The 27,434-nt window shown below is 48.2% G+C and overlaps 1 protein-coding gene across 1 annotated transcript; it reads right to left on the bottom strand.

The window, feature by feature from the left end:
- Positions 1 to 17,153: 17,153 nt before the first annotated feature.
- On the bottom strand, positions 17,154 to 26,511 carry LOC140392524 (small integral membrane protein 1-like). The gene is made up of 2 exons (XM_072477784.1): positions 26,373 to 26,511; positions 17,154 to 21,294 (listed from the first exon to the last, which is right to left on the bottom strand). Exons 1-2 carry the CDS (start codon positions 26,474 to 26,476, stop codon positions 21,168 to 21,170), a joined length of 231 nt encoding a protein of 76 aa, XP_072333885.1. The 5' UTR covers positions 26,477 to 26,511; the 3' UTR covers positions 17,154 to 21,167.
- Positions 26,512 to 27,434: the final 923 nt, after the last annotated feature.

Genomic DNA, 27,434 nt, shown 5'->3' with positions numbered 1-27,434 from the left:
TGAAGCCTACTTGTGACAATAAGCGATTATTATTATTATTATTATTATTATTAATAAGGGAAAATCTATCCCTCAACAGTTAGGTAAGGTTCCAAGTCACTCTTCGTAACATATAATGAAAAAATATTAGAAATAAAATGTCCATAATAATTTTATTACTGCAATATTGACTGCTCCACAGTGCCTTATTTCTCTCATTTTCTCCTGAGATTCATTGTCAGATGTACCGAGGTATAGTTCAGGCAGATCGTTCCATACATGAAAAACATAAGACATATGATAAATACATGACGGAAATACATAGCCAGAGGCATCGGATGAAGCATACGGAGTGTAGTGCTACAACTGTAGAGAAGATGTGTGGAGAGATCAGATCAGTCCATAAGAGGGTCATTCAGGACTCTGGTCACAGTGGGGAAGAAGCTGTTTTTGAATCTGTTTGTGCGTGTTCACAGACTTTTGTATCTTCTGCCCAATGGAAGAGGTTGGAAGAGCGAGTAAGCTGGGTGGGAGGGGCCTTTGATTATACTGCCCGCTTTCCCCAGGCAGAGGGAGGTGTAGATGGAGTCAATGGATGGGGGGCAGGTTTGTGTGATGGACTGGGCTGTGTTCACGACTCTCTATAGTTTCTTATGGTCTTGGGCCGAGCAGTTGCCACACCAGGCTGTGATGCAGCCCGATAGGATGCTTTCTATGGTGCATCCGTAAAAGTTGTTAAGTGTCATTGTAGACATTTCAAATTTCCTTAGTTTCCTGAGGAAGTATAGACGCTGTTGTGCTTTCTTGGCCGCAGCTTCGACATGAGTGAACCAGGACAAATTGTTTTTTATTACTGTATTTTAGTACTTCAATTTAAGCTAAACTCTCTTTCCTGTTAATCCTTTACTTTTCTGATTTGGACATTACGTCAGTATCTTTTACTTGTCTAGTACTTCCCACTGTGATTCAGGACATGATTGAGATGTTGGGTTTGAACCTGTTGAAAACAGATTTAATGGCTAGTTTTCCAGCTGATTAGAAGTCTCAATGTTGACAATGCAATATTATTACTGGTCACCCATTGGTGTAGAAAGACAGGTGAAACTAGAAAAAATAGAATATTTCAATGCTTGCCCGGAATGATTCCGTATTTTGGACCGAATTAATCATCAGCACTAAGATAATAGATTATGTTGGGTTTGCAAGAGTTTTGTTTTCTGTTTTTGAATGTGTAAAATAGTAATTTCCGAACATGTTCCCATCCCCATTTGGGAGGTGCAGCCTGCATTTGACATTTAAGAAATCTGACCTCAACCGCACCTCAGACGTGCGACCCATTTACATCCCAGGTCCCTCACAGTTTGAATTGCCGTTTCTGGGAACGCTGTTGGTGAGTCAGTGACTGCAGTGCTCGTTGCTTCCCAAAAGAGAGGACGTCATTGCCGGATGAAACAGTCTTCATTTCTATTGGATAACGAATTCACCTTTGAAGGGCAATACTGAGGGGAACAAAAGAGCTTCCACCTCTACAGAGCTCCTCACAACACCTCAAAGCTTGCAGCCAATGCAGTACTTTTGAAGTCAATCGTAGGGGACACAGCAACCAATTTACACACAGCAAGAGCCCACATCAGCACTTCATTGTGTGGTTTTTGGTTGAGGAATAAATATTGGGCACGGCACCAGGGAGAACTCCCCTGCTTTCCTTGCACATCCACCTGAAAGAGCTGGCGTTTTGATTCAACGATGCATTGGAGAGACGGCAGTGCATCACTCCCTCAGTACGGTGCCCAAGTGTTAGTTCCTGGAATGGGATTAAACCACAACCGTCTAACTGGGGCGGTGAGCTACAACTGAGACAGTAATGATGGTTCGTGAGAGACACAACCATTCCTGGCAACACCGACTTTCTGATTGTGTGGTTTGGTTGGGTCTGCTGACACCTAATAGCTAAAATTAATTAGCGTGCAAACAAATGACTTTTAAATCAAAGCGGAATGAAGTACTGATTAAACAGACTTTCATGTGATCTTCATATCAGGTCACATGTTTTTAGAATTTGAATCCTGTTGGACCAGTACACACTTATTTCCTCATAATAAAAGTACCATTTACAGTACAAAGAGTTTAATGTTGATAATTGAAGTAATTGCAACCAAATACACTGGAAATCATCCAAGAACATTCTGTACCCATTGGCATTTCTTGGTACAATCTGCCCTTATGTCTTACACCAAAGAAATATATATCTTATAATAATGATGTGAAGCATCAGCCAAAATTGTTTTCAAATGGAAGGTGATATAATCCTTTTATAGAATTATTTATTGTTGACACAGAAGGAGGCTATTCGGTCGGTCCATTGAGTGCACGCCAGGTCTGCATGGGGCAATCCAGTCCGTCCATTCCCCCCGCTCTCTCTGCACATCACTGCAAGTTTATTTCCCAAAGTGTCCATCCAATTTCCTTCAATTCTACTCCCACCATCCTCCTGAATAGCAAGTTCAGGTCATTACCCTCTTATGGACTGACCTGATTAATATTACACTCCTGTATGCTTCACCTGGTGCCAGAGTCTATGTATTTTACATTGTGCACCTTGTGTCGCTGCATAAAACATACATTAACACTGCAATGAAGTTACTGTGAAAAGCCACTAGTTGCCACATTCCGGCGCCTGTTCGGGTACACAGAGGGAGAATTAAGAATGTCCAAATTACCGAACAGCACGTCTTTCGGGACGTGTGGGAGCAAACCGGAGCACCTGGAGGAAACCCACGCAGACACGGGAAGGACGTGCAGACTCCACACAGACAGTGACCCAAGCCGGGAATCAAACCTGGGATCCTGGCGCTGTGGTTGTGATCTGGTTTCCTGCCACAGTCCAAAGATGTGCAGGTTAGGTGGATTGGCCATGATAAATTGCCCCTGAGTGTCCAAAAGGTTAGGTGGGGATACTGGGATGAGGTGGAGGCATGGGCTTAAGTGGGGTGCTCTTTCCAAGGGCTGGTGCAGACTCGATGGGCTGAATGGCCTCTTTCTGAACTGTAAATTCTCTGATTCCAGGGCTACGGTGGATTCTTCTGCGATACTATGAATTCTCCCCATTTTTCTTTTTCAGTCCTTGATTGGCATCTACATGTTATCCTAATATTAGGCACTTTGAGAATATCTTTTTGTTTGTGAGAAGACTGAAGAAAAAGTATTGGCTTGTTGACTGTACCATTACCATTACTGGAACCCTACTCAGCCAGGGTGTGAATCTGGAGATCCGATTGGCAGTAGTAAACTGAGAGGATTTCTGAGTAACTGCATTGTGGCACAAAGCCTATCTCATTGAATCTTTCCATAGAATTGTACTCCATTCACCAGGAAAATGGAAAAGATTGTAATGGTATAATGTGTAGAAGATCCTGAGATTAATGCAATCTAACGTCTCAAATACTGGAGTCATTAATAATGGTCTCAGAAATCACTCATTTCATAGTGTTTTTGACAATAAACTTTGAATAACTATAGACTTGAAAACAATTTGTCATTCTGAATTGAAAACAATTCTCACCTGAACTTTAACACCGGAGACAAATATTGCAGATGCTGGAACTCTGAAATACAAACAGAAACTTCTGGAAATCCTCAGCAGATCAGGCAGCGTCTGTGGGAGAACACACTGTGTTAATGTTTCAGATCAGTGACCTTTCGTCAGAATGACCTGAAACGTTAACTCTGGCCGCGATTCGGCGGACTTGAGATAACGTCCGCTGAATGGCAGGTTTAGCAGGGTGTTTCACGGCACCTGCAGCGCTGAGGAAGACCCCGCTATTCAGCGGCACTTTGTGCTTTTCCTGGCCTCAGCAATGAACTCCCCGTCAGGGCCACACTTTAAGTCAATTTCGGAAGACTAATCACAGTTCCGGGCACCATTTTTAAAAGCAACCCTGATCTATCCACCCCCCCTTCAGTGCCCTCAACGCGGTCTCCAGACTCCACTACCACCCCTCCCCCACCCCCGACCAATTTACCTCTTCCAGGGTTCTCGAACCCCCATCCTGACCCTACCTCCTTTGGGCAAGGCTCCCCCTGGGCCCTATCCTTGGTATAGGTGACCTGGGCAATTTGGCACTGTCAACCTGGCATCCTGGCAATGCCCTGTCACCCTGGCAGTGCTACCCAGGCAGCCTGGCAGTGCCAAGGTGCCCAGGTGCCAGGTTACCTATACCAGGGATTGCATGCCCAGGTGCCAGGGTGAGTACTAGGGTACCAGCCTGGCTAGTCCCCAACCCCCCGGGTGCCTCACCTCACCCCCCCCCAACCGGAGCAAGACCCCCTCAGGTGCCATCGTGTCCGGCTCACGACCGTGTAAACCAGTACCAAAAGGGCGCCTGGTTGAGGCCTTGCCGGTGAAGCTGTTGAATCCCACGATTTCAGATGAATCCGGTTAGCACATATTTTAAAAATATGTGCGCCTGGATCCCGCAGAGAGAGTACGATCCAGATCGCGACGCCTCGCAAGATTCCGTTGAATCTCATAAGACGTTTCAAATGTCGCAAATCTCGTGAAAGGTCAATGGTCTCCTCCCAACACCAAGTCGGGCGCTGAATCGCGTCCTCGGTTCTCTCCCCACAGATGCTGCCAGACCTGTTGAGTATTTCCATCATGTTCTGTTTTAATCTCACTGAAACTTACTTTCGGATAAGGAATCTAGAATCATAGAATTCCTACAGTGCAGAAGGAGACCATTCAGCCCATCGAGTCTGCACCAGCCTTCCAAAAGAGCACCTGACCTAGGCCCACTCCCCAACCCCTTAACCCCACACAGTGATCATGGCCAATTCACCTAACCGGCATGTGGGAGGAAACCGGAGCACCCGGAGGAAACCCACGCAGACACGGGGAGAAAGTGCAAACTCCACACAGACAGAGACCCAAGGGAAAATGATGGAAAATCTCAGCATGTCTGGCAGCATCTGTAGGGAGAAAAAAGAGCTAATGTTTCGAGTCCAGATGACCTTTTGTCAAAGCTGAAAGACAGAAAGTGGGAGATATTTATACTGTGGAGTGAGAATGAAAGATGAGTCATAGCCACAGAAACCCAGGGAAACCGGGTGCTAATGGCCACAGAAACCAAGGGGAAAGGGTGCTAATGGCAGTCCCCAGAGAGAACAAAGGTGTGAAAGGCCAAACAGCAGAGAAACTAACAGTGACCCCTGCTGGGAATTGAACCTGGTACCCTGGTGCTGTGAGGCAGCAGTGCTAGCCACTGTGCTGTCCGAATCTATTCCGTCTTCTTCACCTGAGGAAGGAGCAGTGCTCCGAAAACTAGTGATTCAAAACAAACCTGTTGGCCTTGAACCTGATGTTGTAAGACTTCTTACTGTGCTCACCCCAGTCCAACATCGGCATCTCCACATCATGGCTATTCTGTGTAGTTAAGCTTTTGCCACAACCCACACCTCTTGCTGATATAATTTTCAAGCACCTTTTCATGTAAACATCAAGAGTGGATTACCGTCCCTCTTCCCCATCACCGGGCCTTGTTAACGTATTGATATCCATTGCCAATATTTTTTGGCTCTGGGTCACTGTCCGTGTGGAGTTTGCACATTCTCCCCGTGTTTCGGTAGGTTTCACCCCACAACCCAAAGATGTGCAGGGTAGGTGGATTGGCCACACTAAATCGCCCCTTAATTGGGAAATAAAATAATTGGATACTCTAATTTTTTTTTTAAATTAGTTTTCACAGGGCTCTTCAAGCTGAACTGCCCACAGCACTGGCGAAAGTCAATTAATATTCATGGAGACCTGAGTCGAGAGGTCAAAAGTTAATTTTTTTATAGTGGCATAACTTATTGAAATCTGTTGCTCCATCAACTTATTAATTGCCTTGTGCACAAAATTCTGTTAGTTGGTGTTCATTTCTAATTGGACAGCATTTCTCCCAACCCTGATACATTGATTAATTCACCAGTCCCTATTGTTTCATTAGTTTCCTGAATTACTGGTGTGCTTACTGGCTTTTGAACCTATTCAATGACGAGTGTTGGCTGTTTTATTCATTCACTGGTGCGGTTTCTCAATTCGTTTATTAATTTCCCGGTGTGCCTGTTCATTTATTAACTCACTGGAACTTACCTCATCATCAATTTATCAATTTGCTGGTACCCTCCTGCTCAATTAATTCACTTTCTCAAGTGGCTGTCGTCTAGAAATGTATTGATTCACTTATTTCCAGGAACTCATGGCTGTATTTATTTAGTAATGCACTACAGTCCATTGATGCAGCTTATTCAATTGTAAGCTGGTAGCTTTTCCTCTATAGGTTTATTGGTTCGGTGATAATTATTGCTCTCTCAATGGGAGATGATGGCTAACTGGTAATGTAATTGGACTAATAACCAGCTGGTGCAGGCTAATGATAAGGGGACGTGGGCTCAAATCCCACCAGGGCTGCTTGTAAAAGTCAAAATCAATGAATGTAAAGCTAGTCTCAGTAATGGTGTCCATGACAACTAAAAAAGCATATCTGGTACACTAATGTCCCTTATTGTGTTTTTAGCTTTTACCAGCTGAGTTTTCTTGTGTTGGTTTACGGTAAAAAAACATATGTGTTGTCATTTATGTTCTCCAGTCTATTCCATTAAATGACATTTTCTCTGCAGCAGGTTTGACTATCGCCTGAACTGCTCCCACATTCCCAGGAGTAAACATCAGCGACAAATTTGTTAACATTCCTGAGAATAATCCCACAAATCATGGAAGAACCATTTAAATGAATTCTCTGAATACAGATGAACAATGAACTTCAGATTAATAAATATTACAGTGGCACAAAGGATTTCCAAGGTGGAAAATTTTATTTACTAGGATTAATATTCTCCTTCTATGGGAAACCATATCAAATGCAGCAAAGACAGAAACTACTGCAAGATTTGAGCCAATAGGAAACGATTACAACATTTATACATTCCATTTTGATAGAGAGCATAAAGAATATGTACAAATATTATATACAACTGATTCATTAGTTACATCACAGTTTCAGGTCAACCTTATGCTAATTTTCCTTTTTCAGATTGAATGTTTATTGTGCCACATACAGAATAAAAACGTCAAGGCTATCACGAACCCCAAAATGGAATTAATTTTGACATTTCCTCTTTACAATTTCTCCCCCCATAATGAGTCACTGACTTGCTGTGGGGGTGGTAGAGGGGAACAGTGACACTGCAGTGACTCAATGAATCAGCTCCCGCAATGTGCAAACTTCGCAGTGAGTTTTGGAGGAAAGGAATAAATTCCTGAGGCTTAGAGCAGCAAATACAGGCTTTCCAGCTGGGGGTTGGCAGGCAGCAATTGAGGCTGTCTCCCCTCCACATCCCCCCCCCCCCCCCCCCCGGCCGCCCGCACTCCAAGTGAGCAGGACCCCCATTAACAAGCAGCATGATATTAACCCACTGAGTACAGCCCTGAAGTGAAGCTGGATCTCCCCGGTCTGTATCTGGGGAGCTTCACTCCAATCACTTTAAGAAGTGGTAACACATTTTGAAAGTGATGGCAATTCATTTGATTCCATTTTCAGTATCCTTCACCCCCCTCCCCACAAACCCCTGCAGTTGCATCACATTCACTGCTGGACAGAAGTAAAATGCAACAGATGTAATTGTGATTAGTTGAAAACAGATTTACTGCAATTTAAACTGCAGCTGATTAGCACTAAAGGACACAGATATAATCATGTTATCATGCTCAAACATACATTCTTTTCACAAACTCAAATAAATAAAGTTTTTCATTCCTTTTTCCTATTCCGAAAAATTACACAAGGGAGGGGGGGGCGAATGACAAAAGTTCAGAACTCACATCCATTGGAGTGGCATATCATTGTGCAATTAATAAATAATTTTGATAGTGCAAAATACAACAGCAGTCTCACATTCATTTTCAACACACCCACCCGTAACATTGGATATTTTACCCTTTCCGTGCAGTTTAATGGTGTGGATCGACCTGGAGAAATTCCAGTGTGATTCTGATATGAACAGGTGAGCAGCATTTGTAGAATCTGCTGAGTCATAGTTCATGGTGGAAGTAGGACTGTGCTGGTTAATAGGAAGGTAGATAAGTGTTCTCGGGGACATGCCGTTAGACAGTTTTATTTCACATCTGCAGTCTGGCAAAAAAAAAAGTTACAGACACCGTAACATCTTCCTTCTCCCTCCAGGTGTTCGCTTCTCCTGAGGCTGACGGTCTTTGGCCAAGTTTTGGAATGAATCCTTGGGAGGTGGGAGACGGGAAGAATGTTAAACCAGCTCCATAAACACAAGTTGTGCCTTGTAATCCACTTGCTTTCCTTCATTTGTGTGAACCCAGGCAAAGTGACGAGGCAACTTGGCCCTCAGTTCCTAATCTTCATTCCGGTTTCAAGCTGCTTGTAGTAGTCCACCGAGAGGGAATGTATAATGTCAGGACTTTGGGAATGGGTCCGGATGGAGGTTGGGATGGCTCAGTCCTGCCCAGGCTGGGATGGCTCAGTCCTCCCCATGCACTATCTTTATGGAGGTGTCCTCCTCAGTGTTGTTGAGGGTGAGGTTCTGGGATGTCCCGGGCTCTCGGTACAAACAGGCGTTAACCCCCAGTAGCCAGTCAATGATCCTCTCGTGGGTAAATTCCTCATCCTCCGCACTGCTCGCACTGTCACAATCTTCCTGGCTGCTGCCGGCACTCTGCCCGCTCTCTGCACTCACCGTCCTGCCCCGGGGAGCCGGAGGCGCCGCTTGCGCCCGTTCCTGGCTGCGCCCGACCTTCCGCTCGGCGTCCTGGCTGCTGCGCCGCACCTTGCGCTCGGCGCCGCGCTGGCGGCCGTTCCCGGGCAGGCTGAGCAGCGGCAGGTTATCCTTCCCGGGGCCGCTGTTGGTGCCGGTTCCCGGGCAGGGCAGCGAGTGTCTCCGGCCCCCCGGGGCTCGGGGCGGCGGCCGGCCCGGCGCGATCGGCGGCAGCAGCGGGCAGCTCGTCCTGTCGCGATTCTCCGGTGCCGCCAGGCTCCAGCGCCGCCCCCGCGCCGGCATCTGCCCCCAACCTTCCGCCACCGGCCCCGGGCCGCTCCAGCCCTTCACCTCCCGGCTCCCCCACGCCAGCTTTCTGGAGAGACTCCAGGGAGCCATGTCCCTGTCCCGGATCTGCTCCTGGGATCTGCTCCCAGTTCCTGCTCACTCTCTCCCACTCTCTCTGCAGACTGCTCCTTCTGCTCTCAGTCACTGCTCCTTGTCTCTCTCTCCCAGTCACTCTGCTGACTGCTTTCTGCCAACAACAGCTCGCACAGCAATCCCCAAACCTCCTTTCATCAACTGCCAGCCAACCAGCGTCCCTGTCCCTGCCCACACCTCCCCTGCCCACACCTCCCCTGTCCCTGCCCACACCTCCCCTGTCCCTGCCCACACCTCCCCTGCCCACACCTCCCCTGTCCCTGCCCACACCTCCCCTGCCCACACCTCCCCTGTCCCTGCCCACACCTCCCCTGTCCCTGCCCACACCTCCCCTGTCCCTGCCCACACCTCCCCTGCCCACACCTCCCCTGTCCCTGCCCACACCTCCCCTGTCCCTGCCCACACCTCCCCTGCCCACACCTCCCCTGTCCCTGCCCACACCTCCCCTGCCCACACCTCCCCTGTCCCTGCCCACACCTCCCCTGTCCCTGCCCACACCTCCCCTGCCCACACCTCCCCTGTCCCTGCCCACACCTCCCCTGTCCCTGCCCACACCTCCCCTGTCCCTGCCCACACCTCCCCTGCCCACACCTCCCTGCCCCTGCCCACACCTCCCCTGTCCCTGCCCACACCTCCCCTGCCCACACCTCCCTGCCCCTGCCCACACCTCCCCTGCCCACACCTCCCCTGTCCCTGCCCACACCTCCCCTGCCCACACCTCCCTGCCCCTGCCCACACCTCCCCTGTCCCTGCCCACACCTCCCCTGCCCACACCTCCCTGCCCCTGCCCACACCTCCCCTGCCCACACCTCCCCTGCCCACACCTCCTCTGTCCCTGCCCACACCTCCCCTGTCCCTGCCCACACCTCCCCTGTCCCTGCCCACACCTCCCCTGTCCCTGCCCACGCCGCTGTCCCTGCCCACACCTCCCCTGTCCCTGCCCACGCCGCTGTCCCTGCCCACACCTCCCCTGTCCCTGCCCACGCCGCTGTCCCTGCCCACACCTCCCCTGTCCCTACCCACACCTCCCCTGTCCCTGCCCACACCTCCCCTGTCCCTGCCCACGCCGCTGTCCCTGCCCACACCTCCCCTGTCCCTGCCCACGCCGCTGTCCCTGCCCACACCTCCCCTGTCCCTACCCACACCTCCCCTGTCCCTGCCCACACCTCCCCTGCCCACACCTCCCCTGCCCACACCTCCCCTGCCCACACCTCCCTGCCCCTGCCCACACCTCCCCTGTCCCTGCCCACACCTCCCCTGCCCACACCTCCCTGCCCCTGCCCACACCTCCCCTGTCCCTGCCCACACCTCCCCTGCCCACACCTCCTCTGTCCCTGCCCACACCTCCCCTGTCCCTGCCCACACCTCCCCTGTCCCTGCCCACACCTCCCCTGTCCTTGCCCACGCCGCTGTCCCTGCCCACACCTCCCCTGTCCCTGCCCACGCCGCTGTCCCTGCCCACACCTCCCCTGTCCCTACCCACACCTCCCCTGTCCCTACCCACACCTCCCCTGTCCCTGCCCACACCCCCCCTGCCCACACCTCCCCTGCCCACACCTCCCCTGTCCCTGCCCACACCTCCCCTGTCCCTGCCCACGCCGCTGTCCCTGCCCACACCTCCCCTGTCCCTGCCCACGCCGCTGTCCCTGCCCACACCTCCCCTGTCCCTGCCCACACCTCCCCTGTCCCTGCCCACACCTCCCCTGTCCCTGCCCACACCTCCCCTGTCCCTGCCCACGCCGCTGTCCCTGCCCACATCTCCCCTGTCCCTGCCCACACCTCCCCTGTCCCTACCCACACCTCCCCTGTCCCTGCCCACACCTCCCCTGTCCCTGCCCACACCTCCCCTGTCCCTGCCCACACCTCCCCTGTCCCTACCCACACCACCCCTGTCCCTACCCACACCACCCCTGTCCCTACCCACACCTCTGTCCTTGCCCACATCTCCCCTGTCCCTGCCCACACCTCCCCTGTCCCTGCCCACGCCGCTGTCCCTGCCCACGCCGCTGTCCCTGCCCACACCTCCCCTGTCCCTGCCCACACCTCCCCTGTCCCTGCCCACTCCGCTGTCCATGCCCACACCTCCCCTGTCCCTGCCCACACCACTGTCCCTGCCCACACCTCCCCTATCCCTGTCCACACCACCCCTGTCCCGGCCCACACCACTGTCCCTGCCCAAACCTCCCCTGTCCCTGCCCCTGCCCACACCTCCCCTATCCCTGCCCACACCTCCCCTGCCCCTGCCCACACCTCCCCTGCCCACACCTCCCCTGTCCCTGCCCACTCCGCTGTCCCCGCCTACACCTCCCCGGCCCCTGCCCACACCTCCCCTGCCCACACCTCCCCTATCACTGCCCACACCTCCCCTGTCCCTGCCCACACCTCCCCTGCCCACACCTCCCCTGTCCTTGCCCACACCTCCCCTGCCCCTGCCCACACCTCCCCTGAGCTTGCCCACACCTCCCCTGCCCCTGCCCACATCTCCACTGTCCCTCTCAACACCATTGCCATCTGCTGGTTGCAATCCAGGCTCCAAACTGCTCAGAACCTCAGCCTTACAGGGTGGCACAGTGGTTAGTGCTGCTGCCTCACAGCTCCAGGGTCCCAGGTTCGATTCCCCGCTGCGTCACTGTCTGTGTGGTGTCTGCACGTTCTCCCCGTGTCTGCATGGGTTTCCTCCGGGTGCTCCGGTTTCCTCCCACAGTCCAAAGATGCGCAGGTTATGTGATTTTCAATGATCAATTGCCTCTTAGTTACCAAAGGTTAAGTGGGGCTTAAGGTTATGGGGAAAGGGGGCTGGATTCTCTGCCCCGCCACAACACTTTTCAGCTTCGACCTGCCGGCGGGATTCTCCGTTACGCCAGCCGGTCAATGGGGTTTCCCATTGTGGGGCAGCCCCGCGCCGTCGGGAAACCCCCGGGCTGCCGGCAAACGGAGCATCCCGCCGGCGGAGAATCCCGCCCGGGGTGGGGGAGTGAGCCTAGGTAGAGTTTCCTTTCGGAGAATTGGTGCAAACGCGATGGGCTGAATGGCCAGCTGCAGGGATTCCATGATGCTGAAGAGTTTTGCAAACTTCACATGGCAAATAATTTCACTTCATTTAGCAAATAATTCCCAAAGTCCCAACACCTTCCTGGAAATATCCACGCAGATTCCCCGGAACCCACAGAAAATGTCCACTTTCTCCATGGAAACTCACTGGGAATATTTACACATCTCAGACCGCCCACCCAGGTAATATTGTGCCCCTCCCATCAAAACATCCCCAAGATGAGAGTTACAAACTATAATTGCTGCAAAAAAACAATCAATTTTGTCAAAAAACAGCCACAGAAATGGTGAGACAGAGAGTCAGTAGACACAAGAACCCTGAAATCATGTTTTAGGGGAACAAACATCTGGTGGCCTCGTCAACCTAGAACCTTGGCACCTCATTTTTAACTGTTAAAGTCCTGTCGAGAACCTTCATGTTTCAAACTCAAGTCCCATCCATTCTGCTGATCATTGTGTCAATTGAGGCATTGACAAGAGATCTTTAATGTGCTGTTGCAAAAGTATTTTTGAGATATTTTCGAGTGTCAATTTTGTGGTCATCAAGGTGAACAATTAGGGTCAGAGGAGGCCAGTAAGCCTCTCATGCTGATCCCACCATTCAATCATGGCAGATCTGTGACATTTTCAGCTTTGCTCTATATCCCTCAGTAACTCATCTCAATCTCAGTTCCAAAATTTGCAATTGATCCAGTTGCTGTTCATCATAGCATCCCTACAGTGCAGAAGAAGGCCATTTGGCCCATAGAGTCTGCACCGACCCTCTGAAAGAGCACCTTACCTCGGCTCACTCCCCCGCTCTATCCTCGTCATCCCATCTAACCTGCACACCTTTGAACTATAGACTTCATGTAGGAGTGCTCCACACTTCTTTCACCCTTTATATTGTAGGAAGTCTGTATATACATTGTTACATAATTGCTAAGCTAAGAATGGTGGGAAATTGTCATGATAGGGCGATATTAGAAATTGGGGTTTGGAAATGGGGTGCAAAAGTGAAGCAGACAATTTAAAGGTTTAAACAGATTGAAGGAAAATGCAGTTAGTCTGAACACAAAGGGATACGCCCATACCTGGCTGAGTCACATGTTCCCATAAAGACTTAAACTCATTAGGGAAGGCATAAAGTGGTTCACCAAAGACCCATTGTCTTTTAGGACATTCCTACATTCGAGGTAAGGTACTAACATGGATTGTATTGAGGTATTCGAGGTAAGGTACTAACATGGATTGACGATTGGCTGTCAGGCAGAAGGCAGAGAGTTGGGATAAAAGGTTCTTTTTCGGAATGGCAACCGGTGACGAGTGGTGTCCCGCAGGGTTCAGTGTTGGGGCCACAGCTGTTCTCTTTATATATTAACGATCTAGATGACGGGACTGGGAGCATTCTGGCTAAGTTTGCCGATGATACAAAAATATGTGGAGGGGCAGGTAGTATGGAGGAGGTGGGGAGGCTGCAGAAAGATTTAGACAGTTTAGGAGAGTGGTCCAAGAAATGGCTGATGAAATTCAACGTGGGCAAGTGCGAGGTCTTGCACTTTGGAAAAAAGAATAGAGGCATGGACTATTTTCTAAACGGTGACAAAATTCATAATGCTGACGTGCAAACCCTAACCCAGGTTGATAGGGTTGTCAAGAAGGCCTATGGAGTGTTGGCCTTTATTGGTAGAGGGATTGAGTTCCGGAGTCGGGAGGTCATGTTGCAGCTGTACAGAACTCTGGTACGGCCGCATTTGGAGTATTGCGTACAGTTCTGGTCACCGCATTATAGGAAGGACGTGGAGGCTTTGGAGCGGGTGCAGAGGAGATTTACCAGGATGTTGCCTGGTATGGAGGGAAAATCTTATGAGGAAAGGCTGATGGACTTGAGGTTGTTTTCGTTGGAGAGAAGAAGGTTAAGAGGAGACTTAATAGAGGCATACAAAATGATCAGGGGGTTGGATAGGGTGGACAGTGAGAGCCTTCTCCCGCAGATGGATATGGCTGGCACGAGGGGACATAACTTTAAACTGAGGGGTAATAGATATAGGACAGAGGTCAGAGGTAGGTTCTTTATGCAAAGAGTAGTGAGGCCGTGGAATGCCCTACCTGCTACAGTAGTGAACTCGCCAACATTGAGGGCATTTAAAAGTTTATTGGATAAACATATGGATGATAATGGCATAGTGTAGGTTAGATGGCTTTTGTTTCGGTGCAACATCGTGGGCCGAAGGGCCTGTACTGCGCTGTATTGTTCTATGTTCTATGTTCTAAAGGGACTTGGGAGTCCTAGTCCAGGATTCTCTAAAGGTAAACTTGCAGGTTGAGTCCGTAATTCAGAAAGCAAATGCAATGTTGTCATTCATCTCAAGAGGCTTGGAATATAAAAGCAGGGATGTACTTCTGAAGCTTTATAAAGCATTAGTTAGGCCCCATTTAGAATACTGTGAGCAATTTTGGGCCCCACACCTCAGGAAGGACATACTGGCACTGGAGCGGGTCCAGCGGAGATTCACACGGATGATCCCAGGAATGGTAGGCCTAACATACGATGAACGTCTGAGGATCCTGGGATTATATTCATTGGAGTTTAGGAGGTTGAGGGGAGATCTAATAGAAACTTACAAGATAATGAATGGCTTAGATAGGGTGGATGTAGGGAAGTTGTTTCCATTAGCAGGGGAGACTAGGACCCGGGGGCACAGCCTTAGAATAAAAGGGAGTCACTTTAGAACAGAGATGAGGAGAAATTTCTTCAGCCAGAGAGTGGTGGGTCTGTGGAATTCATTGCCACAGAGGGCGGTGGAGGCCGGGACGTTGAGTGTCTTTAAGACAGAAGTTGACAAATTCTTGATTTCTCGTGGGATTAAGGGCTATGGAGAGAGAGCGGGTAAATGGAGTTGAAATCAGCCGTGATTGAATGGCGGAGTGGACTCGATGGGCCGAATGGCCTTACTTCCGCTCCTATGTCTTATGGTCTTATGGTCTTACATGACCAGCCATTATCCCATTAACAGAGTCTGATGGCCTAATGATCTATAAATAGAAGGTAGGTGCCTATGAATGGCATAGCTCTGGCCTTTTGTGTAAATGGGAGTGGGCTATCATCCCAATAGCGAGAATCGTTTCAAGTTTGACCACCTGCGGGAGGAGGGGAGAAGGAGAAGCTTTTTTTGAAGGACTGTACAGAGCTTAGAGTGAGAGAGAGATAAATCTTATTGGGAACAAAGGCAGAAGCAGATAGGCAGCCAAAAAGACAGGTCAGGATGCCTGGAAGTGAAAGGCTGTGGAGGGCAGCTAGCCAGGTCATGAAGCCTGCTAGCTTAAAGATGTGAGCAGCCATGGAATGGGTCATGGAAACTGCCACAGAGAGAGAAAGCTTTGAAAAAGGATTTGAAAGAGATGTTCTGCAGAAGAAAGATTGCTTCCTGAATGAAAGTGCTGCCTCTGCCTGGATGTGCAAGTGGAACGAGAGCTGTATTTTAATACCAAGTGTTGTCTCATCGGAGCTTGTGTGTTAAGGTTAAGAAACTGCATATAATCTGTGACTGTTTGAACAATGATGTTAGAATGCAGAACAATACTTTTCACTGTACCTTGGTACACGTGACAATAAATCTCAATCTAAATCTAATCTAGAACCATGAAGTTTGAAAGTTTAAATATTGTTTTTTTATTTTGTGTTGTTATAATTTTGTTTATAAAATAACAAAGTCCAAGTTCTTATATTGTCACTCATGGAACAAATTTTTTCTGAAGTCGTAAAACTTAAAAACATTATGCGTCTGGTTCAGTATCTTAACCTTTGTTGAGGGCTGACAAGGCTTCACTAACAAAATACAATGACAATCCACTGCGATGAAGCTTGTGTTGAATGTCACCTTTGATTTTATTTTGTGCACCAGTCCTGGAGTGGGACTTGAACCTGTAACCTTGTGCCTCAGAGGCAAGGGCCATAAACCGATTGACTGGCATTTATTTTCAATTCACAGTCAGTTTTTCAGGCCGTTCTTTGGAACTCGCCAAAACCCCTTTTCCTTAAAGTCCTCAAATTTGAAAGAGAAAATATTTGTCCTTTAATTTGGGAACGCAGAGAGAGAGAGGGAGAGCGATTGAATTCTCATCCCACAATCCTGTCCCTTGCTCTATATACTTTGAAAATCAGTCGCCTTGATCATAGGTTCCTGTTCGGATACAAGGCAAGGTGTATGTGATCCTGGTGTCGTGGGAAATTGGAGTGTTCTTTGTAGAATCCGAAAGAGATTAAATCATGGGATAAACTAGGATTTTCCTCCTGATTCCTGCTTCAATGAATCAGAATAATTTTGAAAATTCCCTTTGAAATCAAATAATATTTTTTTCATATGATAGAAAATATGTGATCGGAATGTTTCAACAAGTTGTTTATTTGATGCATCCGTTGTTTAGTGATAAAAGGAAGGTCAGAGAAAGATTGAATCCAATTGATCGGTTACCTCTACCTCCACAATCACAGCCAGCAGTTCACCTCTCTGGCAATCATTCTGCAAACAAATCTACATCAGCAGATGGACAGATGTGGAGCTGTGCCATTTTCCCAAATGCCACCTACTGTCAGCATGAACCATATGGTTGGCGTTGCCAGTGGCTTCATTAATCAAACCGTTCCTCCTCTGAGTGCCCTCAGGAAACCTGCCGTACTATCTGTCCATTGGTGCAGGCCAACGAGAACAAATCTCACCATCACTCTGTTCCACCTCTACTTTAGACATCACATAGGAACTAGGTGTAAAAAAAGGGTCACCTGGATTCGAAACGTTCGCTCTTTTCTCTCGCTCCAGATGCTGCCAGACCTGCTGAGACTTTCCAGCATTTTCTTTTTGGTTTGGGGTTAGGAACTAAGTGTGCTCCATTACTTAATCACACAGGCTCCAGCTTCCAAGTTGATTTGCCAGACAGGATTTTACCAGGGACCTTTATTATGATCTTTGCAAAGAAATACACTGAAATATACAGTGAATGGATTAATGGCCTTGCAGCCAACATTTCCCAATATTTGCTCAATTACCTTTAGGTGGCTACATTGCTTTAAACATACCAGATACCCAATCTAAGGAGCCTTCAAGTATTCACATTCAAGCTCAGTATGTTTGGGATCTTGTCCATATTTTGTACACAAAGCTAATTCTGTCCAATCGGTTGGGTAATTCAGCATGCAAACATTGTCACACTGTCCAACAAACACATAATGGATATGAAAATGTACCCCTGTTCGTGTTATTATGAATATGCCTAAATGTTTGCGTTTAAATGATATTTTAAACATAGTTACACAGGACTTCAGTGCCCCCCACACCCTACATCCCCACACCCCAACCTCAACACCTTCAACATTGGCTACTCCCTCCCTGCCCATTCTATGACAATGCTTTAACCTCAGTCCACATTCTGCTCTTCTCACCCAACTAACAGGAAAGGTATTGTTAATGAACCAAGGGAATAAATCAACATTGCCACACCCCTGCCCCCACACACTCCACCCAACCCTGAGCAGGAAGCTTGTTCCTGGGCCACTGACCAGCCCCCTACTACACAAGGTATTGAAATGAAGTCTAGGAGACGGCAGGTTCCTGTTCATTATTAATCATGCAAAGCCTGATACAGCGCTGACCTTCACAGCAATGGAAATGGAAGCCTCACTGCCCCACACCCATGAATCAGATTACAAACAATAGCTTGTTTTGGTTGCTACATCTACAGTGAACTGGAGGTGCTGCAGACAGGTCTCTTAGACAGACCCAGCAATGAACGGTTTGACTTATCAGTAAATATGGGTCTTTTAGCACTAAAATAAATAAACATGGGTCAGAGACCATACCCCCTGAAGATGGTTCTCTCCTGACTTGGTCACCATGGTCCAATCTAATCATCACAATGAGAGCAGCTAAACAAATCCCACCCTTTCAAACTTGGCTATCTGGGGCCTAGTAATTGTCAGCAAGACAGAAAAGTGAACTTTCAATGCAGACTTCAACACAGAGTCAAAAATACATGCAAATGAAAAGGCAGAAAGATGTTCAATGCACAAGTCGAAAACTATTTACTGTCAAATTTCATGATTCAGTAATACAACTGCAACCTTATTGACAGTGACACTACACCCCAGAGCCGAGCCTGTCAACTGGCCACTTGAAATAGATGAGGTGTGTACTGTTGAGAGGGCGTCATACAAATTTACAAATTTCAGAGTGGGATCCAATTTTAATAATTATTCTATTTAAACATGGCTCACTATCTGTAGCACATCCTCTTTCTGGCTCCAAAAATATCTGACAGAATTTGCCACAACACGTTTTGGGGCAATGAAGTCGGGGCTCAATTTTCTGTCCCAAGTCTTGGAGAGATTCCACGCTGTTAGCAGTCTGGAAAAATCAAATCTTAAATCTTATATCCATCAATCTGAGTGTATAGATGTGTGCGTGTATATAACTGTATACACCATAAGGATCTGTAAAGATTTAATCACCTGCTAATGCTCGCATTCCAAGCATTGTCTGGCATCTTTGAATCTGTCTATATATATGTTTCTGGAACATACCTCTTCATTCACCTGAGGAAGGAGCAGCGCTCCGAAAGCTAGTGACATCGAAACAAACCTGTTGGACTTTCACCTGGTGTTGTAAGACTTCGTACTGTGCTCACCCCAGTCCAACGCCGGCATCTCCACATCATGTATACACCATGTATACGAATGTGTCAATATTACATATACGTACGTCAATGCACATCCTTCAGAGATGATGGATAGTTTTAGGGGCTTTTGGTTTAGGTGAGAGGCTTCACTCTCTGATGCATTGCATATGTTTTCCCCGTCATTCATTTAAATTAAATGATCAGTAAATGACCTGGTGATTACTGGGGTTTCCAACGCACAACTCCAGCTGCTAAGGCATCCCGCCAAAAGTGAAGAATTGGAAAATGACCCACTGCCCTTATAACCTTGCAGTTATATTTTCTTCAGTTAAAACATATATTCAATTTGTATTATAGCATCCTATACTACACTGGGCGGTGTATTTCTTCACTGAGCCAAATGAGGAGCGGTGATACTATTCTTTAAAAAAAATAAATCTAGAGTACCCAATTCATTTTTTCCAATTAAGGGGTAATTTAGCATGACCAATCCAACTACCCTGCACATCTTTGGGTTGTGGGGGCGAAACCCACGCAGACACGGGGAGAATGTGCAAACTCCACACGGACAGTGACCCAGAGCTGGGATCGAACCTGGGATCTCGGCGCCGTGAGGCAACCGTGCTATCCACTTGCGCCACCGTGCTGCCCTTCTGTGATACTATCCTAACCAATCATCTGAATGCTAACCCTCCACCCTCCCACTCCCGTGCCAGGGATAGCGATGCACTTGGGGATGGGAAAGGACTTTTGAACAATCTGTGAATGGATTGAATCATAGAATCATAGAATTTACAGTGCAGAAGGCGGCCATTCGGCCCATCGAGTCTGCACTGGCTCTTGGAAAGAGCACCCTACCCAAGCTCACACCTCCACCCTATCCCCATAACCCAGTAACCCCACCCAACACTAAGGGCAATTTTGGACACTAAGGACAATTTAGCATGGCCAATCCACCTAACCTGCACATCTTTGGACTGTGGGAGGAAACCGGAGCACCCGGAGGAAACCCACGCAGATACGGGGAGAACGTGCAGACTCCGCACAGTGACCCAAGCCGGGAATCGAACCTGGGACCCTGGAGCTGTGAAGCAATTGTGCTATCCACTGTGCTACCGTGCTGCCCACGTTGTTGGTGTTGTGAGCGGTCAGATGTTGAAGATTTGCATGCACTGAATGAGATAGGAACAGCCTTGGCATTTGATCAGACATTAATCCAGACTAGTAATAGAGAGGCCCAGGTAAATGCTCTGGGAACGAGGGTTCAAATCCCACCATGGCAGATGGTGAAATTTGAATTCAATAAAAATCTGGAATTAAAAGTCGAGATTAAAAACTCATCTGATTCACTGATGCCTCTTTTGGGAAGGAACTCTGCCATCCTTACTTGTACCCCAGATCCACAGCAATGTGGTTAACCATTGGCTCATTTGTAGGTCATATGTCGTAGGAGGACATCTCTGGCTGATCGCCTCCTCAGCCACATGTTTTCACATGTGGACATTGTAGTAGGAGGGTGACATTGGACAGAGCCCGGGAGAAGCAACGTTGGAAAAGTTCCTCACCAACACCAAGATCATTGAGATATTTTACTGCGGAGACCAGGAATAAAGACGATACTTGGGTCTGTTTGGCTCACATTCGGAGAATTACAATGGAACATAAACAAAAAATCATATTCAGCAAGTAGGCAATACCCGTGGAGTCAGAAACAGAATTAGCGGTTCATGTCAAAGAGCATTTAGCAGTTCTGGCAGAGTCATTGACTCTTCACTCGATCTTTCCCTCTCTGCAGATACTGCCTACTTGATGTACATGCCTGACCTGCTGAGTATTTTCAGCATTTTATGGTTTTATTTCAGATTTCCAGCATCTGCAGTATTTACTATTAATAAAAATTGAAGGCAGGTTTGTTTGATTTTTTTAAAAAGCAAAATGCTTAACGTTGGCCTGTGTGCTGCTCAACTTTAGATTGGTGTGATTGCAACGATGTCACTGAGCTGCTAACAGTGATATAGCCTCCTGTCTCTCACAACACAATCCCCTGGGAACAATGTCCGCTTTAAGAAAAACAAACTATGTCAGGATTAAATTTGGAGTCCAAATTGCACTGGAAACTTACTCCAGTAAGTTACGCCATGGATGAATTTTCGATTGATTCTTTCATTATATTCAAACAGGAGTCGTGGAGCTGCTGTGGCGAGGATTCTGGAAAGAGGAGAGAATTTGTAGCAGATGTGGCAACAGTAATTCAGCAACTTGCAGGTTTCTGCTGAATCTTTCTACTTGCACTTGTGGATATAGTAGCCTGTCACATAACCGATGATGAAGATGATCCAAAAGACAGCGATTCCTCCAAGTACTTTCATCACGATGCCTAGTTTTCCAGTGCATAATTTATTAAATATCCTGAAAAGAGAAATGGACAAAAAGATGCCCAATCTTTAAATCAGATCAGCATTACAAGCATTGGCAAGACTGTTGGAGGAATAGCTGTCTGCACACAGGAACACAGGCAGCTCCTTACAACAATACTAACCCTTAAAGTGCTGGCAGGTTCTGGGGAAAGAGTAAAAAGTGTTCCTGTAGTTTAGATCAGGTATTTTGACATTGAAAATATACACTAAGCCTCCTGTTCCCACTGTGATGAATGTAGAGAACTTTAAATATATTGTATTTTATATTTGGTGCAGTAATAGTTTTAATGCCTGAGTTTATATATATATATCATAGAATCCCTATAGTGCACAAGGAGGCCACTCGGCCCATTCAGTCCGCACCAACCCTCCAAAAGAGCACCAAACCTCAGCCCAATCCCCCAATTTACCCCCACAAACTCACCTACCCTTTGTACACTGAAGGGCAATTCAGCATGGCTAATCCACCTAAACTGCACATCTTTGGACTGTGGGAGAAAACTGGAGCACCCGGAGGAAACCCATGGGGGGAACGTGCAAACTCTACACTTGGAATCGGACCCAGGCCCCTGCCGCTGTGAGGCAGCAATGCTAACCACTGTGCCACGGTGCCGCCCCTGTATCTGTTGCGGTAATATTATTAAAGGATCAAGGTGAAGGCTTCCAGACACTGTGGCTGCAAAAGGTGCAATTAAGCTGTCATTAAATTGAGATCATCATTCATTCCAACCACCTATATTGTTTATCTATCTAGGGCTATTGGAATTTTGTTTATCGAAAGAAGGTTCCCTGGGGTTTAGATGATTGAGGGATTGTGGGTAGCCTTAGTAAGATAGTCATAACCAAGTTAGTGGGATAGAGATGCTGCAATTAATGTGAGGGGTCAGGTCTGCAGTAGGCAGTTTAGTTTTTAGTTTTGCTGGGAGTTTTATGCTGAGCAGCAGCTTTTGCCAAAGGCTGTCAAGTTGAGCAGTGGTCTGACTCAGACACCTGGGGTGGGATTCTCCCGCAACTGGCCGGATGGCCCGACGCTGGTGCCAAGAGCGGCCCGAACCACTCCGGCATCAGGCAGGTTGGAAGTTGCGGAATCCTCCGCATGTCTGGGGCTAGGCCGGCGGCGGAGGGGTTGGCGCCGCGCCAAACGGTGCCAAAGGGCCACCTTGGGCTGGCGCAAGGTACTTGGGGATTCAGGTAGCGAGGGAATGGACGGGGCTCCATAAGTGGAACTTAACGAAGCTGGTGGAGGAGGCCAGGGAGGATCTTAAGAGGTGGGATACGCTGACAGGGAGGGTCCAAGTGGTGAAAATGAATATTCTGCCGAGGTTCTTGTTTATCTTTCAAGCTCTCCCGATCTTTATACCAAAGGCCTTTCTTCGGAAAGTGGACACAATCATCTCTGACTTTGTATGGGCGGGGAAGGTGCCAAGGGTGGGGAGGACCCTGCTACAGAGGTAGAGGCAGCAGGGGGGTGCTGGCGTTGCCGAATTAGCTTCATTATTATTCGGCGGTGAATGTGGACAAGTGCGGCGGTGGTGGGAAGGAGAAGGGGTAGAGTGGGTTAGGATGGAGGAGGAATCTTGTACGGGGTCTAGTTTGAGGGCTATGGTGGTGGCAGCATTGCCAATGGCTCCGAGTAGGTATTCAGGGAGCCCAGTGGTGCAGTCCACGGTGAAGATATGGAATCAGCTGAGGAGGCAGATTAGGGTGGAAGGGATGTCGGTGCTAACGCTGCTGTGTGAGAATCATGGGTTTGAGCCGGGGGGGGGGGGGGGTGGATAGTGTATACAGGAGGTGGAGGGAAGTGGGGCTGGTCAAGGTGAGGGATCTGTATTTGGAGGAAGGGTTCGCCAGTCTGGAGGAGCTAAGGGAGAGGGTAGAGCTGCCGAGGGGGAGTGAGTTCAGATATCTGCAGGTTAGGGACTTTGCACGAAAGGTCTGGAAGGGGTTCCCTAGGTTGCCGGGATACACCCTGCTGGAGCGACTGCTGCTTCCGGATGTGGAAGGGAGGGAAGAATTGGGGATATATATAAGTGGCTGGGGGAGCAGGGAGGCGAGCGGGTGGTGAAGATCAAGGAGAAATGGGAAGCGGAGTTGGGAATGGAGATCAATTGGGGAGTATGGAGTGAGACACTGTGAAGGGTAAACGGGACCTCCTCATGTGCAAGGATGAGCCTGATACAGTTTAAGATGGTGCACAGGGTGCATATGACTCGGGCGAGAATGAGTGGGTTCTTTCAGGGGGTAGCAGATGAGTTTGAGAGGTGTGGGGGCCATCGAATCGCGCGCACATGTTTTGGGGTTGCAAAAAATTGGGAAGATTCTGGGCAGGAGTGTTCGCGGTCTTAGCCAGGATAGTGGAGGAGGGAGTGGACCGGACCCTTTGGTGGCGATATTTGGGGTTTCAGAGAAGCCGGAGCTCATGGAGAGGAGGAAGGCCGATGTGGCAAACATGTGGCATACAAACAATGTGGCATACAAAGTGGCAAAAATTAGTGGGAGACTAGAGGACTGCGAAATCTTTAGGGGACAACAGAAAGCTACTAAAAAAGCTATAAAGAAGAGTAAGGTAGACTATGAAAGTAAACTGGCTCAGAACATAAAAGCAGGTAGTAAAACCTTCTACAAATATATAAGACAAAAAAGAGTGGCTAAGGTAAATATTGGTCCTTTGGAAGATGAGAAGGGAGATTTAATAATAGGAGACGGGGAAATGGCTGAGGAGCTGAACAGGTTTTTGGGGTCAGTCTTCACAGTGGAGGACACAAATAACATGCCAGTGACTGATGGAAATAAGGATATGATGGGTGAGGACCTTGAGATGATTGTAATCACTAAGGAGGCAGTATTGGACAAGCTAATGGGGCTAAAGGTAGACAAGTCTCCTGGCCCTGATGGGATGCATCCCAGAGTGTTAAAAGAGATGGCTAGGGAAATTGTAAATGCACTAGTGATAATTTATCAAAATTCACTGGACTCTGGGGTGGTCCCAGAGGATTGGAAAGTAGCAAACGTGACACCACTGTTTAAAAAAGGAGGTCAGCAGAAAGCGGGTAATTATAGGCCGGTAAGCTTAACTTCGGTTGTAGGGAAAATGCTGGAATCTATCATCAAGGAGGAATTGCGGGGCACCTGGAGGGAAATTGTCCCATTGGGCAGACGCAGCATGGGTTCACAAAGGGTAGGTCGTGTCTGACTAATTTGGTAGAATTTTTTGAGGACGTTACCAGTGCAGTAGATAACGGGGAGCCAATGGATATGGTATATCTGGATTTCCAGAAAGCTTTTGACAAGGTGCCACACAAAAGGTTGCTGCATAAACTAAAGATGCATGGCATTGAGGGTAAAGTGGTAGCATGGGTAGAGGATTGGTTAACTAACAGAAAGCAGAGAGTGGGGATAAATGGGTGTTTCTCTGGTTGGCAACCTGTAACTAGTGGGGTCCCTCAAGGATCAGTGTTGGGCCCGCAGTTGTTCACAATCTACATAGATGATTTGGAGTTGGGGACCAAGTGCAATGTGGCAAAGTTTGCAGACGACACTAAGATGAGTGGTAAAGCAAAAAGTGCAGAGGATACCGGAAGTCTGCAGAAGGATTTGGATAGGTTAGGTGAGTGGGCTAGGGTCTGGCAGATGGAATTCAATGTTGCCAAGTGTGAGGCTATCCATTTTGGGAGGAATAACAGCAGAATGGATTATTATTTCAACGGTAAGATGTTAAAACAAGCTGCTGTACAGAGGGACCTGGGTGTGCTGGTGCACGAGTCGCAAAAAGTTGGTGTGCAGGTGCAACAGGTGATTAAGAAGGCTAATCGAGTTTTGTCTTTCATTGCTAGAGGGATGGAGTTCAAGACTAGGGAGATTATGCTGCAATTGTATAGGGTGTTGGTGAGGCCACATCTGGAGTATTGTGTTCAGTTTTGGTCTCCTTACCTGAGAAAGGACATATTGGCACTGGAGGGAGTGCAGAGGAGATTCACTAGGTTGATCCCAGAGTTGAGGGGATTAGATTATGACGAGAGGTTGAGTAGACTGGGACTGTACTCATTGGAGTTTAGAAGGATACGGGGGGATCTTATTGAAACATATAAAATTATGAAGGGAATAGATAGGATAGATGCGGGCAGGTTGTTTCCACTGGTCGGGGAAAGCAGAACTAGAGGGCATAGCCTCAAAATAAGGGGAAGTAGATTTAAGACCGAGTTAAATCCAAAGGGTTGTGAATCTCTGGAATTCCTTGCCCAGTGAAGCAGTTGAGGCTCCTTCTTTAAATGTTTTTAAGAAAAAGATAGATACCTTTCTAAAGAATAAAGGGATTCGGGGATATGGTGTACGGGCCGGAGAGTGGAGCTGAGTCCACAAAGATCAGCCATGATCTCATTGAATGGCGGAGCAGGCTCGAGGGGCCAGATGGCCTACTCCTGCTCCTAGTTCTTATGTTCTTATGTCTTGGCCTTCGCCTCTCTGATTGCACGGCAGAGAATTTTGCTGGAGTGGCGGTCGGCATCGCCACCGGGGGTAGCAGCTTGGTTGGGTGACCTGTACGTCTTCCTGCAGTTAGAGAAGATAAAGTATGAGTTAAGGGGCTCTTCAGGGGGGTTTGAGGAAAGGTGGGGATGTTTGTGACCGTGTTTGAGGGGCTGTTCGTCACGGGGTGAAAAAGAGGAAAAGTCTGTACAGACTGTATAGATGATTGCTGGGAAACATGTATCCCGGGGTTTTGTTCATTGTAACCTGTTTTGATCCATGTTTGTAATAAAATACATTAAAAAAAAGGAACTCTGTATTGCTTTAGACTTCTAGTTTCTGCGTGGCCAGTCCACCCACCCTGCACATCTTTGGGTTGTGGGGGTGAGACCCACGCAGACACGGAGAGAATGTGCAGACTCCACACGGACAGTGACCCAGAGCCGGGATCGAACCCGGGGCCTCGTCGCCATGAGGCAACAGTGCTAACCACTGCGCCACCGTGCTGCCCACATTTGATGGAACAGGCCCACCCCAAACCCACAAACTGTTCTTTTCTGAGCAGATGGTGGATTATGGATTAATTTTATTTGAAGTGAGTTTTACCTTTTCCAGCCTGTTGCTTCTATAGCAGAGATGCTGATGGTGACCTGTTCCTGCGCATTGTCATTCCATCGGCTGTACTGCACGTCTGTGTCGTCAGTGTTCATTGTTATGTCCAGTTGTTGATGCTGAAAGAGCGGCCGAATCTGTTACAACACAAAACGATGCCGTTTGTGCTCTTTTAGTTAATTATTTCTAAGACAGCGTGCTCTGGTTAGCTGAACAAGATTAGTAGAATGTAATTTAGTAACAACCCCCCCCCCCCCCGCCCCCCCCCCCCCCCGCCCCCCTCCACCAGCCCGCATTCAGGTGGAACATGGTCAATCCACATCTTAATTCCATCAGCTGCCTTGATGTTAATACCCTCAATATTCTCATCACACAACTTTCCTTAGTTAGACTTGTCGAGTTTTACAGCACAAAAGGAGGCCCTTCGCCCATTATGCCTGTACTGGCCATCAAGCACCTACCTATTCTGATCCCATTTTCCAGAACTTAGTCCGGAGATTTCCAGGCTCTGGCATTTCTCGTGCTCATCTGAATGCTTCTTAAATGTTGTGAGGCTTCCCGACTCTACCACTCTTTCAGGCAGCGAGTTCCAGATTCCCACCACCCTCTGGGTAAAAAGCTTTTCCTCAAATCCCCTCGAAATCTCCTGATGACCTTAAATCCATGCCTTCTAGTTATTGACCTCTCTACTAAGGGGAAACATTCCTTCCTATCGACCCTTTCTATGTCCCTGATAATACTGTGCAACTCAAACCAGGTCCCCAGGTCCCCGCCTCAACTTTCTCTGCTCTCAGGAAAACAACCTCGGTCTATCGTCATCGCTGAAACTCTCCAGCCCAGCTAGCATCCTGGTGAATCTCCTCTGCACCCTCTCCAGTACAATCACATCCTTCCTATTGTGTGGGGCAATTAACGCTGGCCCAGTACTCCCGCCTAATGAGTGCTTTATGCAGATCCATCATAACCTCCTCCTTCACTTGCCTCAGCTAATAAAGGCAAGTATCCCATACATCTACTTAACCACCTTATCTACCTCCCCTGCTGTCTTCAGGGGTC

The sequence above is a fragment of the Scyliorhinus torazame genome, chromosome 16 (assembly GCF_047496885.1).
Source record: "Scyliorhinus torazame isolate Kashiwa2021f chromosome 16, sScyTor2.1, whole genome shotgun sequence".
Lineage (NCBI taxonomy): Eukaryota > Metazoa > Chordata > Chondrichthyes > Carcharhiniformes > Scyliorhinidae > Scyliorhinus > Scyliorhinus torazame.
Note: the sequence above shows the minus strand (reverse complement) of the source record. Positions and strands in the feature narration are given on the sequence as shown.

Excerpts from the sequence above, each read along its gene's own strand:
- LOC140392524 (XM_072477784.1), bottom strand. The coding sequence starts at position 26,476 with ATGAACACTGACGACACAGACGTGCAGTACAGCCGATGGAATGACAAT. Across the intron at positions 21,295-26,372 it reads GAAGCAACAGGCTGGAAAAG|GATATTTAATAAATTATGCA; the intron begins GTAAAACTCACT and ends TTCTCTTTTCAG.